The 18,641-nt window shown below is 50.7% G+C and overlaps 5 protein-coding genes across 5 annotated transcripts; 1 reads left to right on the top strand and 4 right to left on the bottom strand.

Annotated features, from left to right (window-relative positions):
- Window positions 1-2,352: 2,352 nt before the first annotated feature.
- MRS44_010683 (uncharacterized protein) lies at window positions 2,353-6,782 on the bottom strand (the record flags this gene model as incomplete). The annotated part of the gene is made up of 10 exons (XM_065620202.1): window positions 2,353-2,790; window positions 2,863-3,006; window positions 3,116-3,362; window positions 3,420-3,589; window positions 3,655-4,436; window positions 4,477-5,022; window positions 5,072-5,694; window positions 5,744-5,801; window positions 5,855-6,559; window positions 6,617-6,782. 10 exons carry the CDS (start codon window positions 6,780-6,782, stop codon window positions 2,353-2,355), a joined length of 3,879 nt encoding a protein of 1,292 aa, XP_065476391.1.
- Window positions 6,783-7,674: 892 nt separating this feature from the next.
- On the top strand, window positions 7,675-11,961 carry MRS44_010682 (uncharacterized protein; the record flags this gene model as incomplete). Its single annotated transcript, XM_065620201.1, has 6 exons — window positions 7,675-8,448; window positions 8,496-8,522; window positions 8,579-8,670; window positions 8,729-9,897; window positions 9,949-11,031; window positions 11,081-11,961. 6 exons carry the CDS (start codon window positions 7,675-7,677, stop codon window positions 11,959-11,961), a joined length of 4,026 nt encoding a protein of 1,341 aa, XP_065476390.1.
- A 24-nt stretch (window positions 11,962-11,985) lies between these two features.
- On the bottom strand, window positions 11,986-12,747 carry MRS44_010681 (uncharacterized protein; the record flags this gene model as incomplete). The annotated part of the gene is made up of 1 exon (XM_046282336.2): window positions 11,986-12,747. The coding sequence occupies one exon, from the start codon at window positions 12,745-12,747 to the stop codon at window positions 11,986-11,988; it is 762 nt and encodes a 253-aa protein (XP_046128285.1).
- Window positions 12,748-13,978: 1,231 nt separating this feature from the next.
- On the bottom strand, window positions 13,979-15,725 carry MRS44_010680 (uncharacterized protein; the record flags this gene model as incomplete). Its single annotated transcript, XM_065620200.1, has 2 exons — window positions 13,979-14,224; window positions 14,862-15,725. 2 exons carry the CDS (start codon window positions 15,723-15,725, stop codon window positions 13,979-13,981), a joined length of 1,110 nt encoding a protein of 369 aa, XP_065476389.1.
- A 1,413-nt stretch (window positions 15,726-17,138) lies between these two features.
- MRS44_010679 (uncharacterized protein) lies at window positions 17,139-17,645 on the bottom strand (the record flags this gene model as incomplete). The annotated part of the gene is made up of 1 exon (XM_046277145.2): window positions 17,139-17,645. One exon carries the CDS (start codon window positions 17,643-17,645, stop codon window positions 17,139-17,141), a length of 507 nt encoding a protein of 168 aa, XP_046128288.1.
- Window positions 17,646-18,641: the final 996 nt, after the last annotated feature.

Here is an 18,641-nt window from a genome sequence, read left to right as displayed (position 1 = left end):
ATGATCATCTTGTATTGTTGACAATTCTCTTTTTGCAGAGGCAGAATGAATGTGAGGCACAATGGTAAACATCCCGTTCTGGCACTGCCCGCAACTGTCAAGCCGGATCGATCCGTCAGGGCGAATTTGCGCAAATGACATTGAACGATATTACCGAATTGGATCTTTTTCCTATCTTAAATAATCTAATCGCCCTGTTTAGACGAAACCCCTCTGCTCTGTGAAGGAAGAGCGCGCATTATTGAGATGAATTTTCCCGACGCAGCAAAAGGCGACCCTTTCAGTCAATAGCATCCACAAGAAACCTCTCCTTTCATAAATTGATAGAGAGACGATCTTATTGCTATTCACCCTGTCCCGTTCGGGTGAGATACGGTTGAATCCCCCTCTCGAGATGGCCAGAGGCCGAAGACTCAAGCGAAGTATGGGTGTGAGCAGGCCCAGTACGTCACATTGACAACGACCTTTAGAGAGGCACTTCAAGTCCAATCCAACTCAGGGCACCCCAAAATCTGTTTCCGTTCCTGGAACCAAGCTCCTGTCTCTTTGATCCGAGTTGGTGCCAGGATTGAGCCGATGTGCCCGTGCAGGCATCCTCAATTATGAGCATTCCGTCAACGGTCAAGTCCAATGTGCCACCCTCGCCTCTGAGTCTCCAATATGCTGTCCAACGCAATCGCCAAAGGTCGTGGATGTTGCATCATGGGCCCAATCACCGCCTTCTTGACCTCATCCAGGCTCTAGAGTTCTCTCCTGGCTACACTATCTAGGTAACTAGATGTCTTATGGCTCAGGTCCCATCATGTTCTTTCTCTACCGTGAAAAGATGGTCATGAGGTGTCTCCTGCTGTTTGGTCTCGTCGTGTGTCGTCGTCTCTTCATGTTGTGGCTTGGTGGCCTTTGATTGGCTCGCTGAGGTTGGCACCGCCACGGCGATTCGCCACAAGCCGACGCCGCAAGTATACCCTAACAGGTCGTTTAGCGCATCAATCCCCTAAAGGTCTCACGAGCCACTGGGATTTAGTGGACAAGAGCTAACTCTTGGTGAATTATCCCACTATAATCTAGCGCCTCTTGGCTAAGGAAGCGGCGTCCTGTTAAGTGCCGGAGGTGCAGATACCTGGTCACCTTCAATCGAAGACTAAGACCAAACCGCCCTGCGCCCACTAAAACGAGGGGAGGACATCAAAACGGCAGTCCAGCCAAGGGGTTGTGAGTGGGTTATCTGTGCCCCTGCTTGTGACAAGATGCTCTGAGACGAATCAACCTAAGCGAATTTCAATACCTTCATAGTTGGCTGATCTGTGATACCACCTTTTCTCGGCAACATGTCATATCATTGGAGTTAGGAGGCCACAAAGGGCACAGTAATCAACATAAGTTGACATGGAAATCTAATGACGTACCTGCTAGGCTATAGTTTTACTATATGGTGATATATAAGATCATTAGTCAAGGGTAACATTGCCGGATTACATCAACCAACCTCCCTATGTGTCATCTCACACGATCCCCTTTGCAGCTGTCACTAATTGGGACGGCCGCTTTAAGGCCCGGCCTCAGGAGGCACAAAAGATATTGTCAAATTTGCTTCCAGTTACCAAAATATTTGACACTCACTTGGCAGGCTGGTTTGGCTTGGTCTCAGTTGGAGGACTCCTCATACGCCAGAATCACCACCTCCCCTCCTACATCTAGCTTGACAGCCTACCCGTCCATTACTGTTGCTGAACAGCAATCTCCCAGGAACCTGAATCTCCTAGGTTGGCTTGTGGTTTGGCCATCGATGACCTGTCTCATCACGAAAGGAGTCTTTGACCCAAACAAGAGCCAGACTTCATCCCCAACTCGCACCTTGGGATTACACAGGATTATCTTCCCACTCTCAGTCAGGCAACGACAGCGGCCGACGGTAGCCATGGCTACTGATGCAGTATATCTTGGACTTGGAGCCTTGCTGTCACCCCCAATAAACCATTGCCATACCTCCTCCTTTGGTAAGTCGGAATTGTCTGGTTGCAAGCGTCCCCATGCCTGTGGTTTTGATTGCAGAGGGCTCGGTACTTACTGGACCACATAGAGCCAAGGATAGTTTGTCGTACAAAGTCCTTGGATCGGCTGGGCTTCTATGAGCTACGTGGCATAATAGAAATGGGTGCAAAGGAGGGGTAAATGCAGTCTGCTAGCTGAGGTACTTCGTAACATCATCAGCACGGGCACTGGTATGGGTGGGAGGGAGGCCACCATCATTTTCATCACATAAATCTCACTTAATAACATATCCCTGACAAAGCCACTCAGTCTAAGCAAATCTGCCTTGTTTCCATAGTCAATAATTCTGCATAATACTATCTATCCTGAACTCGGATCTGCCGGATTATCTGGACCGTCTGGATCTTCCGGGTCTTCCGGGCCATCCGGGTTTTCAGGATCCCTAGGACCTTTCTGCCCTGGAAGGTCGTCAAGGTCGAATCTCAGATCATTACTATCGCCCAACAAACTAAGCAGAGTCTGGAAGAACTCGGCAACCAGCTGATTGGTCACATAAGGTCGATACTGCTCCAGCCCGGCACCAGACCAGTCTTGGACAAACCTTTGCGCATACCGGAGGGTTAGCTGCAACTCGTCCCGTATAAACTCGTCCCAGGCGTCGACGACGTGGTCACGGATGCCACTGTTCTGGTAATGTGCCGTCTCCAAGATGTAGAACTCACGCCTCAGGTTTTGGTTGATTCCCAGAAGCCTGCGCCAGACCTCGGGGTCTCTAATGTAGTTCATGGCTTGGTTCATCTGTGGGAGGGAATTACACATTAGCTTGATTGTCCTGATTGTCGATATCAGTCAGAAATGGGCTGGACTTACCTCGCGGAGGATTAGCAAAAAGTCCTGGTTGACGGGGAATTTTCCAGGTGGGTTAAGCTTGTCATTGAAAAATTGCATCATCATGTTTTTCATGTTGGCTGGGTATAAGTGACTGGCGTAACGAGTGACGCGTTGTGTCCAAGCCTGTTACGACGCGCACCACTGTTAGCAGGTACTGACAGCTCTCCTCTCATGATAACGCAGCAGCAGGCACAAGATAAAAGTACGAAAGGGGCAAGCTGATATGACTCACGACTGATTTGACTTGGTTCAACCCCGAGTTGAGCAAAACAAAGGGCGACGCATTGTTGACGCTACCAAGGGAAGTGAAAAGCCGCCTGAGTGGCTCGTTTGTGTTCCAGCCATTGTCAAATGCCTGCAACACCACGTTCTCGTGATACGGCGAGAGGAGGGTCTCACGCACTAGACTTGTGCTGATTGGACCGTTTCGATACCGGCGCCCTGAGGGCAATGTGCCGGCCATGGCAGACGTGAAGAACCTTGCGATGGTGTTCAACTCGATGATGTGTTCAACTATGGGGCGGTGTTAGAGACACATGGCAAAGATGAAGGCAACAAGAAGTAACTTGCTGTTTAGTCCGGTTACTCGGGCATCCGCGCTGACTCTGTCTGGCATCGCGGCGTTGCAGCCAGCATCGTTGTTTGGTATCCATGCCAATCTCCAGATGGGATGGTCGCGCGGCCAGGCATTCCCCTTCGGGTGATACTGTAGCCCCCGATATCAGTATCAAGATAGTTCACAGAATCTAAATCTGGGAAATAATCACTCACCTCCTCAGAATAAACCGTTATCCATGTCCCGTCTGGGAATGTGATGTTGTAAGGCCTGGATCCTCCGGGGGTAGGCCTATCGGCGCGCTCGTCCAAGTCGCTCAGATCAGCTTCGCCGTCCTCATCAATATAAAAGTCTTCCCAGGGCGTGAAGCTTCTCCGATCGAGGAAGAACTCAACCTCCTCACTTGCACATTCTTCGCCGCCACCTGGACAGCAGTACGCAGTGTCACAGGGGCATTGCTCCTCCTTGTCGTTCCCAACCCACCTGTTCCACTGCGAGAGATTGCAGACAATGAGGTCAGAGAGCTGGTTTACTCCCCATGTGGTCAACTTTTTTGTCTTTGTTATGTAGGCTCCCAGTTTGCTCCATACGAGGTTCGGATACTTCTTGCCGATGGTGTCGTCCCAGATGGCCTTTTGATTGCTGGTAGCTGTGGACTTGAGCAAGTCGCGCACGAGCTCTTTGATCATGTCGGTATCATACTGGAGATCTCTTCGTTGCAGTGTTCGCTTAGCGTGAGGGTGGTGGGCATGGCCGTGTTGATGCTCATGGTGGGAGCCGCTGTCGGAACGCTTCGATGCTCCGGTTCCAGCGGCACCGGCAGCGCCAGTGTCCATAAATCCACCGACAACATAGCAGAAGGGCGACTCGACGAAAGAATCGAGGACGTCCCGTAGCTCAGAATCCTCGGGGCGACTCTCGTTTGGTGAAGGTGGACGACTTGGGGATGCAGCACTGCGCCTTTGCTCCTCGCATGCAGGCAAGCCTCTTGTCCGGCCTGTTGGGGAGAGAATCCAGGGCAACTCGTACCCGATCACTCGGGCATCCACTGCGGCAGAAAGTCTCGTCGTCCGACGGGCCGGGGCCAAGGTTGTTGTATATCTGGCAGTCATCCCACTTGTGGTTTTCCTCCTGCTTACAGCAGTACTTGCGTTCCTGCCAGTCGAATTCCCCGTTCTGAACGCTAAGATGGCGAGCGGAGCACGCAGCGCCTCCACTGCCCATTGACGACAGGACCACTTTGTCCAGGCCAGAGGCACAATTGTAATCGTCACACTCGGGGCCGTCGGTCCAAGAGCATGGCTCATAGAGCTTGGTGTTGCTGCTGCCTTTGGTACAGCAAGCTGACTGGTAGTTACTCCTGCAGTACTTGTTGATAGATCCGATCTCAAAGGTTCCGTCGGGGCATGTATGATCGCATTTGCCGTTGTTGTGGGTGTACCAGCCGCAGGTGGGTAGGTCTCCCTCTGGGGGACAACAGAGCTCATGGACGCCGCCCTCGCAGCGACTCCCGTCAATCATTTGCTCATTCTTTCGAGCTCCACTATCTTTTCGCATCACGCGGATCCAGTTGGCCGGGCATGCTGTACTCGCTGTCAGTATCTGGTGAATCTGGGGAGGAAGGGTGCTTACATTGCCCACAGTCGGTCCATTTACATTGCGCGTGCTTCGTCTCGGTCTGATTCGAAGTCGAGCTGTCGATCTCGATCATAGTCATACCGCCTCGGATCGGAATAGATGTGAATTTGCGACCTGCTGCCTCTCCAATGGCCTTGGAGAACCGTCCATCCTCAACATCGTGAGACACAGCCCACACCATGAGGCCGCTCAGACACTGCTCCCTGGCAAAATCTGCCTTCATCTTGAGCGTCTCCTCATCGTCATATGCAACCCAGTTGTTGTTGTCAAACGTCAGGATCTTGACAGCAGCCTCCTTATCAAGCTTTGGAGAGGCGTTGGTTCGGTTGATGACTTCCATAATCTCCGAGTTCATCATGACGCTGATCTCGTTGCTGCACTTTTGTCTGGGTGCACCAGACTCGTAGGTGCACCCAGGCTTAAGACAATCTGGGCTTGTGGCCGTGAAGGCACGCCCGTAAAATCCAGTGCCCAGCACGACCTTGTCAGGGCTGACCTTGTTGCGCCAGAGCAGGTTCATGGCCTCCTTGATCTCGGTAAGATTGGTGTGTGCATTGAGATATGGCCCAACCCATTCGTTAGGCTTATCCCATGTTCCGTGGAGATCATAGCTCATGCTACAAGTATCGAGTTAGCACCGTACTGCCTCGTTTGGGAAATACATACATGTTGAAGAAGTCGACGTGCGGTTCTATTTTGCCGAGGTCAAAGTTCTGCAAGTACCCTGGATAATGTGGTTAGGCTGATGGGTCTACAGTAACAAGACAAACAACTCACAGTAAGATGCCGGTAAAGTAATTGAGAGCTCATCGCGACCCGTGGACTTGAGGGCTGACTTGATATTTGCGAGGAACTTGGGGAATGTTTCAAAGTCCTCGTCACGGCCACTTCGGTCCTTGGCCTTTGGGTATTCCCAGTCGAGATCAATGCCATCAAAGTTGTAGGTAGACAAGAAGCTGACCAAAGACTTGATGAAGGCCTTCTGGTTCGCCTCAGACCTTGCGATATCCGAAAACGTCGTTTCAGTCGGACCGGGATCGTTAAAGGTCCAGCCTCCAATGGCAATGAGAACCTTGAGATCCGGGTCCCGCTCTTTCAACATGGTAAGTCGTTCGTAAATGTCCTTTTCTGTTGAAGACGCCAAGCGAACTTGAAAGGTTTCCGGATCAATGGTGGCAAACGCATAGTTGAGATGGGTGTAGACTCCGAGTGGGATCTGCTCGGGCATAAACTTGTTGCAGATACGGTCCTTGGACCAGCCCTCGTAGTAGCCCACGACCCTCTGCAGACTGTGAGAGCTGCACTTGGGGGGGTCAATCTTGTTCTGACCACAAAACTCTTCCGTGTAGCCACAGAAGCCAGACTTGGAGCAGCAGACGTTCAGCGGGCATTTGTCTATCTGAACAAACTCGCGTCCGAAGCCGCCAGGATCACATTCTGCCTTTTGATCACAGTTGTTGACGCATACGTCCTTGGCACAGGCTTTGATAGAAACGTGTTAGAAACTATTTCGAGGAACAATGAGAAGATGTAGCTTACAGTCTTTGCCGTAACCACAGAACCCCCACTTGCTGCAGCAGCCTTTTGCACAAGGCTTGGTCGCGCTGCATTGAGGCTCATCCTGGGCTAGGGTGAAAACGAATTGAAGAAGAAAAAAGAGAAAGAATGCACCATTTCTGGCACTGAGGCGCGGGAAGCCCGCCATGATGGAGTGTCCAATACGAATACAATGAGTGGATGTGAAAGAAGTTCTTGAGTTTCTGAGAGTTTCGAGGGGAGACACAGAGCATTAATGAAAGCTGATCCCAATGTGATTCGAGGCCTGTTACTTCCCTGACTCTACCCGACATGGCAAGATTCCGTTCCGAACCGGCTTCGCTGCATGTGAGGGTATTTTCCTCCACACCCAAGTTGCCGATTACGTGAGGCCTTTCGTTCCTTTGCAATTATCCTCATACTGTGATCATGCAGTGATTTCATTCATCTGACCACTCACATCGTTGATGAACCTATGGCTAGTTTACGGCGTGGTTCTTCAGCCCATTAGCCCCATCATCTCCTGCTCGGTCTGGAAATACCATGCGCTTGTCATCACGGAAGATGAATTACAAAGTAGTCAAATGATACAGATGCAGGTGCTTGCATATGCAGGTCAGCATCGGGGCCATGAACATCAAACGGTCTTGTGCAGGGGTTTGCAGCAGCCCGATGCACGGGGGTTCTGCGGCTGAGATGGGGCCCAAAACTCCTGCATACAATAAGTCCTTTCTAGGAACGGGCCGACCCGCATCTGGACTATGTTCCGTAATCATGTTTTAGTTAGATATATAGCCGCCTGGGCCCTGTCCTGTCGGGTGGTATTGGCTGATCAGCTGGTAGCGTTGCAATTTTACTGCTTACTGGAGCGCAAAATCAGGCTGAATCGGGATATATATTGCAGACGATGATAATCGACCCCTGCTCGGTCCTCGCTTGTCGTTGAGAGCCTTTTGATATGAAGAGGTTGATTCTTTGAGACTTCCCTCTGAGCATCACAGACTACTCGTTTCAACTTCCCCTTCTTTCTGTCTTTCTAAACATCGTGCTACCCTGTCATCATGTATCGCCATACGGCGCCACCAAGAATACTTGGACTTGTCCTTCTTTTTCTCTTTTCCTATCTCTTTACCTACGCCGCCTCAGCCTCCACCGACAATACAGCCACTAGAAGTAACAGCAGTGAGCCTGTAGTTGACGGAGATGCCCAATCCATGGTAGATCAAGCCCTCAAGGTTCTTGCTGTTGTCAACAAGGACAGAGTCCAACATCCCGTCTTCAACAAGCAAGAGTTCCGACATGATGATGATGCTGGACAACCGGCGCCTTTCCTCCGTTACAAGGCTGATCCCAACACACTTTCTCGTCGAAAGGACTCAGACTCTGAGGGCAGTTCGAACGACGAGGCTGGTTACCGAATCCCAAAGGAGCTCTCTCAAGCAGCTCGAATGGTTGCCGAGTCCACTCCGCAGAAGCCCAAGGGAAATCATAGCCAGGTTGCGGAAGCCACTCGCAAGAAGTACTCTCGCAAGAGCCCTGCCGACACCAACACTCCAAAAGAGCAGCAGACTCCAGAAGGTTTACTTTCCAAGTTCTCTGATAGCTACCAGGGTACCAAGGACAAGCGTGCTTCTGGTTACTGGATGATTGACGACCAGGAACACCCTGGCCGTAGCCCCTTTGCACCATCTGACTACAAGGTCTGGCGAAACGTCAAGGAGTTTGGCGCAAAGGGAGACGGCAAGACGGATGACACAGCTGCCATCAACAAGGCCATTTCCGATGGGGCGCGTTGCGGAGAGACTTGCCACTCAAGCACTATCTCCCCAGCTGTCGTGTATTTCCCCCTGGAACCTATCTGGTCAGCGGCTCCATCATCCAGTACTACAACACCCAGTTTCTAGGTGATGTAAGTTGATCGCCCCGATTCGTGATTGTATGTGTCACTGACTAAATGGAATCAAGCCCACCAATGTCCCGACCATCCTGGCCGCCTCGAGTTTCGTGGGCCTAGGTGTCTTTACTTCCAACAAGTACGTTGAAGACAACGTAGGCTGGTGAGTATATACATGTTCTAAACTTCATTCTTGAGCTCATATAATAACCAATCAACAGGTACCTTAACACGGCCAACTTTCTGCGAAGCATTAAAAACTTCAAGATTGATATCCGCCTGACTGACCCTGGTGCCTATGTCTGTGCTATCCACTGGCAAGTCGCACAGGCATCGTCGCTTGAGAATATCGAGTTCTACATGCAGTACAACTCTGACATACCAGGCAACACCCAGCAGGGTATCTACATGGAGAACGGATCTGGTGGATTCCTTGCCGACCTCACCTTTGTTGGAGGCAACTTTGGAGCCTACTTTGGTAACCAACAGTTCACCACCAGCCATCTGGTATTCGTCAACTGCAAGACGGCTGTTCAAATTCACTGGGACTGGGCTTGGACCATGCAAGACTTCATTATCGAAGGGTGCGGATCGGGCCTTGTGGTGACTGGAGGTGCCGGTGGTGCGCACAGCACTGGACAGAGCGTAGGGTCTATTATCCTCATGGACTCCCTCATTGCCAACACCCAAAACGGCATCGTCACTTCACTGCACGCCGAAAACTCGACGTCCCTCCTTGTCCAGAACGTCGGATTCTTCAACGTCAAGACTGCCATCACCGATTCCTTCAAGGACCGGGTCCTCTTGGACGGTGGCAACGAAGTTCACGTGGACAGCTGGGGCTTTGGCAGAATCACCAATGCTGACGGTGTTGGCAAGTTTGTTAATGGCGACAGTATCCCAGTCATGAACCGAACTGCGGATCTTCTGGGATCGGCCTACGATAAGATGAAGCCAAATCTCTTTACTCGCAGACGGCCTAAGTACTACGATGTTCCCTCGAACAAGGTTATGAACGTCAGGGCTCTGGGTGCAAAGGGAGACGGCAAGACAGATGACACTGCTGTTCTCAACTCGATTCTAACCGGGGCCGCCAATACGTCCTCGATTGTCTATTTTCCTTTTGGTGTATATGTCATCAAAGATACTCTACGCATCCCTATGGGGTCCAGGGTCATAGGCCAGGCGTGGTCACAGATCATGGCCACTGGGTCTGCGTTCGAGGATGAGCAGAAGCCTCGGGTGGCTGTCCAGGTTGGACGACCAGGAGATTCTCCCGGCATCATCGAGATCCAAGACATGATGTTTACCGTCTCGGGGCCAACCTCCGGGGCTATCCTGGTTGAGTGGAACGCTCAAGAAGCCACCAAAGGATCAGTGGGAATGTGGGGTAAGTAGAACGCTCAACAACGAGGAGGAAGATGGGACTAACGACGTACAGATTCGCATTTCCGGGTGGGAGGCACCGTTGGGTCCAAGTTGCAAAAGTCCGACTGCCCCAAGAGCACTGGATCTGTCAATCCCAAGTGCAAGGCGGCATCCATGATGCTTCACCTGACGCGGGAATCAACAGCATACCTCGAGAATGTCTGGGCTTGGGTCGCTGACCATGACCTCGATGATCCAAAGGAGACCCAGATTGACATTTACGCGGCGAGAGGCATATTGATCGAGAGTCAGCGGGCATGGCTCTGGGGAACCGCTTCTGAACATAGCGTCTTTTATCAGTACCAGCTATCCGGAGCCAAGAATATCGTCATGGGCATGATTCAAACTGAATCTCCTTACTACCAGCCCGTGCCAAAAGCACCGACACCTTTCTCTCCCGGACTCTTCCGCGACGATCCGACGTTCCGGGATTGCAAGGCCGATGATGCTGGCTGCTACACTTCATGGGCTCTGCGTATCATTGATTCGTCCGCCGTCTATGTACTGGGTGCAGGGCTCTACTCGTGGTTCTTTGACTATAGCCAGAAGTGCCTTGAGACGGAGGACTGCCAGAGACGTGCGGTTGAAGTGCAGCAGAGCTTTGACCTGTGGGTTTACAACCTCTGTACCAAGGCCATGGTTGAGATGGTGACGCCGTACAAGGGCCTAGCCACGTTGGCCAAAGACAATGTCAATGGCTTCTTGTCGTCGATCCTCGCTTGGCTGCAAGGTTCCAAGGAAGTCTCGGGGCCTCGTCCATTCCCAGGTTTCCAGGTGTACACAGAAAATTCCCTGCGCAACGTTCGTGTCCCAGACTTGTGCAAGAAGGCCTTGAGCTCAAACATCTTCTGCAATGGGTATGTCGAATCGTTTCAGCAGCCGTCGTACCGAGGGTCAATTGGCAATGGCACTCTTGCCGCGTCCATCTGCGACGAGGGATGCGCTGACTCCCTGGCAACTTGGTTCACAAGTGTTGAGACACTGTGTCAGGGATACAACGTCTCGCAGCAGCTGCCCACTACGCCTGGAGGGCGCATTTGGGCTGGTGTCAACGAGACATGCGTCAAGGATTCCAAGACTGGAGATTACTGCAATGGTGAGCACTAAACACTTTTCCCGAAGCATTTACTAAACTGATCATGAAGATGTCATCGACAAGTTTAGCACGGTCTCCACGATCCAAGATATGCCTCTGTCAGAGATGTGCTCTGAGTGCTACATCAAGAGGCTTGCCATGATGCAGAGCACATCGTACTCGGTCTATGACGACTGGTACAAGGAAGACCTGGAGTTGGTGTACGAGCGATGCGGAAAAGAGGGACCGACAGAAATCCCGCCTTCTCTCGACCCTGTTTCGGAGAAAAATCCCATCTTCTGCGTGTCTGACAACACTATCGAGACCAGCAAAGGCAACAACACCTGCGAGGAGATTGCCCTCCACAACAACGTCTCTCCCGCCGCCTTGTACAGCCTTAACCCGGACATCCAGGACTGCAGTGGCATTCCAGACGGGACAAAACTCTGCCTCCCACTCGCATGTGCTAGTCTTGTGAAATACGCAAAGAACGACACTTGCGCCGGGCTGGAGAGGGAGGGGAAGCTGGGTTTTGGCGACCTGCGGCGGTTCAATCCCTGGATCAACTTCGAATGCAGCAACCTGGGCACTGGAGGCAAGGCATTTGGATGGCTTCTCTGTACAGAGCCTCAAAACGGCAGGTTTGACAACTGGGGCGCGGGAGGGAGTGGTGACACCGTCACTCCTCATCCTGGCAGCGACTACACTGCCTTCCCAGTTGACCCTCCCAACAACTCAACGGCAGCTGAAGACTCGACGGCCAAGTGTGGAAGATGGTACGTTGCCGAGAAGGGTGATAGCTGTTCCACCATCTGCATGGGTGCGGGCATCCACATCTCTCTGCTTCTAGCAGCCAACCCATCTCTTGGTAAGGACTTGGCAAAGTGCAGTGAGAATTTGGTGCCCGAGCGAGCCTACTGTACGGGGCCGACATACGAGTGGGCGGAATGAAAGTAGGTATATAGGAATATCTGTCTAACAGTCAAATGGATACATGCCATAGAGGTTGTGAATCCCATCCGTGGGATCAGGGTTGCCGAGTTCGCTAATGTCCATGTCTTCAGGCCACCCAAAGGCCAGACCGAACAAGTGACCCTTGATCCCGACCCTCAGCCAGAACCTCTCCCCTCCTTCTTCGTTCCAGTTGTCGGCCTCAGTGACGACCTTGACATAAGGGTTGAGCTGATCGCGATATGAACCCCGCGAGATCTCTCCGGTGCTCAGATCCAGCAGATGGTCGATTCCTTGCTGATCGAGCATGATGCAGAAGCAAAACCTTCCTATCTTCCGGCGGTTTTGCCCTTCTGGCTGTAGATGCTCCTGAACCCAGATATCGAAGCGTTTGGCCACGTCGTCGGGGCTTGCTCCATCGAGATTATTTGCATCTTCCACAATGTCGCAGTAGAATCGTCGAGCCAGCTCTTCGTTGGGAGCAGGATCAAGGGGGTCCTCGTTCAGAAATGGTTTGACCGAGAGTTCTTCCGTGGCGTAATCGTTGGCGAAATGATGCAGCGCCTCAACAGCCTTGGGAAAGGCCTCATCTGACTCAGGCGTATAAACCGTGCGGAAAATAGTGAAGCCCCATGAGTACTGGCGGTCGTGGAAGCTTGACCGCTCGTTGATGTCCTTCAGGGAATGCCTGACCCATCGATTGCCCTCCTCGGGAGGATAGCGGCTGCTCGGGAAGCGGAGCGGTTGGTTCAGCAGGTGCGGTGCGACGGGGCCGAAGGAAGTCATGGCAGCGCCGTGAGTGACCAAGGGTTGTAAGAGCAGGAATGATGTTAAGTCTGTGTTGGCCACTTCTGGGTGGGTGGGCACGGATGCTTATATACCTGCCCAGGCACAACCAGGCGCCCAGTTACAGCAGTTATGTAAGCATTCATCAGTAAGTAAGCAAGTAAGTAAGTGCATTTCCCGTCTGGGCAGGTCCGCTGTTCTCCCCGATGGTCCTAAGTATCAACCGATAGATATGAGGCAGATTACCAGGGAGGAATGAATTGGCCTCAAGTCAACGGTTCTAGACGTAAACGAGTTATAGTAGCACCTGTAATTATTATGTTTATTTCCACTGGGTTAACAAGGGGCTCAGGAGAAAGTTGTAATACCTGCTTTGAGGTTGCTTTTCTTCAATGACGTCTCCAGAGGAAGCCGTCGGCCACAATAACAAAGAACACATTTATCAACACATGACGGCATCAGAACCAAATGCCGCTTGAGGTTGCTTGATCTGACGTAGATAGAGTCAGCATTGGCAACGACATAACTCTGGCTTCTAAGACAGCTGGGACCACGTCTCCCTTTCTTACAGCAATGTTCAGCAGACTCTCTCCTGATCTATTTGTTGAGACTTCGTCGACGAGATTATTGGAAAAGAGATGTGTGATCAACGTGAGATGGCCCCCATGTTCTATCAAGTTACCCACGGTCAAGAATGGTGCTGTATATCCACCAACTTCCAACATGTAAGTCGACGTCAAGTCATGTCTCCCCTGAACTGCCCACTTAAAAGTCCAATGGGACAAGCGGGGTATGTCATCTAGGTAGTCGACCAACTCGGAAATAGATGGATCCGGAAGCGTAATGACCGATGATGGGAGAACTTTGCCGAAGAGTAGGAAACAGAGAGTATCGCGGCACACTCCATGTAGGGTCTTCTGGCAATCGGGACGAAACACTTCGGGGCTGGAGGATCTGATGAGATGCCCAGAAGAGCAAGAACCTTGTCTCGAGCTTCAGTACCTTGGCACGCGGCAAACTTCTTCAGCAGGAAGTGAAGGCCACGTCTGTCGGACCACCAAGACTGACTTCGCTGTCTCGTACTAACATACTTGAAGCAGCGGCACATCAATCTAGGCTCTCCTCTGGGGAACAACTGACTCCGGATTGCGAGCCGACTACTCCAGCAAGGTTTGCGCACTCCACTACACCAGGTTTGGCGCCGGCGGGATCTGACGCGGGTCAGGACCACTTATGCAGTGGCCTCAGGGGCGGCGTCGGTGGTAGCTAGAGGGTCCTGCCAGACGGAAGCGTTGATATCGAATTCGATGCAGGTTCCATCGTCCTGGACCACCAGAAGCTGACTACCGTACTTCTGGTCCGTAGTCTCCTGGTCGGAGTTATCCATAGCACTCTCGAACCCATCCGACGCAAGACGATACCCCGGGCCATGAAGCGGACCTTTTATCGCATCCTTTTCTTCTGCTGTATTAGCGTACTGTTAGTAGTTCCATATAACTCGAATAAGTTTACCTTTACAAGAAAGGAGAAGACTGACGTGTCTACCTCACCGTTTGTTATAGCGGCTAGGCTTGCACAAGTTAAGGTCATCCTTCATATAATCAACGCTTGTATTCTGATTTTTTTCTTTTCTGCTTCCAACTCTGATCTCTACATCGCTAGCCGGACACTCTACGGCCTATCCTCGGAGAGACTAGCCTCTACTATCTTCAAACGGACAAATGCACGAGGTGTTCCCGTCTATGTCTTGGGGTTCTGAAGGATACTTACTATAGTAATTACACAGAATGCACACTGTACAGCCACTAGCGAGAAAAAGAAATGAACGTACAAATAAGAATCATTCGATCGCATAAAAAAACGCACTAGTGAATCGCACGAAGAAGAAGTGTGGAAGAAGTTATTGTCAAAAGCTATCTGTAGAAAGCGGCTGCCGCTTTCATGTTGGATTCTACGGCAGCGATCCGAAGGGGCGCGTTGAAGCTGCCCTCGACCGAGCTATCAAACATGACTTTCCTGCCCACCGCTGGAATGTGTTCCCCAACACCTTAGCATAGAAGTGAGGTCGCACCCAGAAGACTACCTCCTGTTAGAGTACCAAGACCTGCACTAACCAAGGCTGTAACAATGTCGCATGAACTCTTCGTTTCCTTTTGCGTGAACGTGACCTTGTAGTTCGCAACAAAGGTATCCTCGTCTTTAGCCGTAGAGGAGCCGAGGAACGACGGGATCTGAACCTTGACTCTCTTGTTGGTGCTGCAAACGCCGTTAGGGGTGCAGTAATAGTCTTCGTACGCTTCTGTCTTGCATGATCCGGCAATGACACCCCTTAGTTGGTCGAGGTAACCCTTGAATTTGTCGTCCACACCCTGGTTCGTAGTGCCATCAATGGTCACACAAGTCTGGTCGTCACACGCCTTCTTGTTGACGTCGCACCCAATCGACAGGCAGGCTTCCTTGGCTGAGTCGAAGAGCTTCATATAGTCATCACAGGAGTACAGACCCTCCCCGACGTCAACCTCGTTGAGCTCGGCATGGAACTCGATGTCGGTTTTCAAGGCCTCGACTTCAAGGGGTTCAGCGTGCATCGAAAATTTCAGGCAAGTTCCATCTGGCCCAGTCCAAAGAGAATTGCCGCCCGAAATCTTGGATCCAACGGAACAAGCGTCGATAGATTTTTTGAACGAGTCTTTACACTCATTCTCTGGCATAGAGGCTGGTGCAGCGCAACCGTCGGCCGACGAAGAAATTGTCACCCAGAAATTGCCGGTGGACCAAGTCTCCTCCTCCCCAGGTTTATGAAGCCGGCAGTAGTTGGAGGTAAAGCCCGTGAACATATCTCTAACCGTGTCGGTAAATTCAACCTCGCCTGCAGAGCATAGGTCATCGGCTCGTGGAGCAAGCTCAAGGGGCTGCGAAGCCACCGTGCTTGTCTGGCCAACGGCCGCAACAAGTAAAGAGAGAAGGAAGAAGCCCATTTTTTTTTTTTTTGACTGGAAGTTGAGTCTGGTAGAGTTGGTCTGGTCTTTTGATCAAAGGAAAAGAGAGTGTGTTGATCTGAATCACGATAACTCAAGCGAACTTCTCTGCCTTAAAACTATACTTTATATTCTTATGAAATGATTATTTTAGGGGTATTTACTTAGGTCAAAATAGACAACGGCGAAGTAACTATCTGAAACAAGCTGAACATTCGATTTGAGCTACAAAAAGCCCCCATTATTCTATTAAAGCGGCTCATACAGCCCTTTAGCTACAGTCTCAGCCTCATTTAAAATGAAGCCGTTAGCCTAATAACCTTCAGAGCGCATCGTGTATCTTCTTCAGGTGACATGGGCTTATTCTCGGCATTTTCTTCAAGGCGTGTCGTGTCATCAGGTAGCGTAGGCTTGTTCTTGGCGTTTTGTTCAGAGCGCAGTAGATATCTTCTTTAAGCAATGTAATTTTATTCTTAGCGTTCTTTAAATGTAAGCCATAATCACTAAGCCGTCGTACACGTTCCAGAGGGTCACACTATCAACCAAATTGGCAGCATCTGCCGCTCGTGACCAAAGTACCCCCAGTACGTAATTGTATCACCATGTGCCCTGTGGCTCAGCCGCACGGCTTCCTATGAAATGTAGGCAGCTAGCAAACGCCTTGCCCACACAGCCCTGTGGGGAAGCGAGATGTAAGCAGCCCCCTGCGCGGCGTGCTACTGAAGGCGGACAAGCCATAGAGTTGAACATAGTAATAATACTTCGATTGGGTATTTTAATAGTTAAGATAGTAACTGCAATTAGTCGCTAGGATCTGCTATTTAGCTAGAGGAACAGAACACACCTAACCCAAGCCAGACGAGAACACTTTTCTATTCTTTCTGCAAGTTTTATAAAGGAAATTTAATATATTTCTTATGCAGTGAGTGCTTCTAATACTTCGCGCCAGCCAGACCTTCTAGACTTTAAGCTTCTTATCTACTATAATTACTAACTTCTCCTCTACTCCCAGTCTAGTATAAAGATTATACCACCTCCCTACCCTTTTAAATATATCTAGCCTAAATCTCCTTGCTATAGTACTATGCCCCTCACTAAGATAGGCCGGAGGTTCGTAATAGTCGATAGGCTCGCCATATTGATCGTGATGGGAATATCTTCCTTGTCGATAAACTCTCTGATAATTGGTGAGCCTACAGTAAGTGGAGATTTGTTTGCTCTATCCTGAAGGCATATGCAAGACCGAGTTGTCAGCCGAAACGCTCATGCACCTCCTTAAGCATCTCGATCTCGTCAACATAGAACCCATAGCCCGAGGATATTTGACGGGAGTATTCTCACGATGATCGTTGTCGACCAGGACCTATACTACCGCTCATTTCTCGAGCGTCCCCCAAATACTAGGGAAAAGGCCTACATAGAATTCGTCTCCTTGGCCAAGCCAGACAAGGACTTGCTCGGCGTTTCGTAGATATATCTCATCTGCCCAATCTGATCCCCCTTTTCGACGCCGTCGAGCTGGTTGATGCAGATCGCATCAGCCCAAAGAATCCTATCTTGATTCTCTCTTCTCAAGTACCGCAGAGCTGAATGTAGATTCGGCTTAATCTTCATTGTGGTTGGCCCACTTCGATTCTGGATGGTAATCTCTTCAAGCGTGATATCTCCTGCAGGTTTGGAATCTTTCGAGAGGGTGTCCTTTGACATGGAGTGTCGAAGTGCATCATCTTCAGGTGTACTAGTAGCGGGTGGTGTGCCCCAAGTGTAGGACAGTGCTTCATATGTGATGTCGTCCGGTTTCCAGGCCGCAACCTCGAAGAGTTCACAATGAACCCTTTCACATGGGAAACCTTGCAAAAGCCGGAGAAGTCGGATAACCCCCTTGTCATGGGGGATGGGGCTATACTGATACTCAGTCATTTGAACCCTCAGCAAAGATCAAGCGGGCGGGGTAGCTTGCAGAAGAATTGGGACAGCCTAGAAGGCACAACGTGTCAATTGAGGGTGGGGGATTTGAGTGGTGAGAAGTTTGATTTCTTCTATCTAGACGAGTGAGAAAATGATTTCTTATACCACTATAGATAGGGCTATGGAGGCCGTGAATGAGGCCGTCCTCGAGGCTTTCACGAAGGCGTTCGATAAGGCTTCGTAGAGGGCTGTGTGAGAGGCTGAGCCAGGGGCTATGTATCCCATTCCGTTCAGGCTTTTAATCAGGCTGCCTCCAAGGTGCAAGCCAACAGCTACAATATGGATGTCATAAATGTGTAGTTGGTGTGAAGGGGATGGACGACAGACATGGACTCCAGGCCGCCACAAGTGGGGGCCATAAGTATACTCTAGCAGGGGAGTTGACGCATCACTCCACTAAAAATCCCAGACGTCACTATAAGTTAGCGGCTAGGCCCTATATACCAGTGTGAATGTCCGCTATATCTTAGCGCTTCTCAACCCTCCTGTTAGGCCCTTTTAGTGTGGATACCTGACATTTTCAGGATTGTGGTGAGAAATGGACAGCCCTCAGGATGGTCCTGTGAACTCCGGAATAGTGCCCATGCTTAGTGACGACTTGCTCTGAGACAAATCAACCTACCTACACAAGCGACGTTCAATCTCGCCAATGTTGGCTGAAATGAATGTGATCCCACCTTTCCTTGGCAACCTAACCTCAATGCGTGACATGACTCCCCTAGACTGCCCGTAGAGAGACCAACTCAGGCTCATCGATTATCGAAGCGTATAGCAGGCAATGGAGTTGAGTCCAGATGAACTTGAACGATCTGGCACAAAAGCAAATAAAATCCCGAGATCCTCTCGTCTGCATGTTCGGCTGTTCATTGGAACGGGCCGTTGCCGTTGTTCGTGAGCCCACCCAACCTAGTGGCGCCACGTTGGCTTGACATGAAGCTAATTTAGACC

The sequence above is a fragment of the Fusarium solani genome, assembly GCF_023522795.1.
Source record: "Fusarium solani strain SB1 chromosome Unknown bctg00000006, whole genome shotgun sequence".
In the NCBI taxonomy this organism is placed as follows: domain Eukaryota; kingdom Fungi; phylum Ascomycota; class Sordariomycetes; order Hypocreales; family Nectriaceae; genus Fusarium; species Fusarium solani.
The sequence above is the reverse complement of the archived record's forward strand: the minus strand, read 5'-3'. Positions and strand labels throughout refer to the sequence as shown.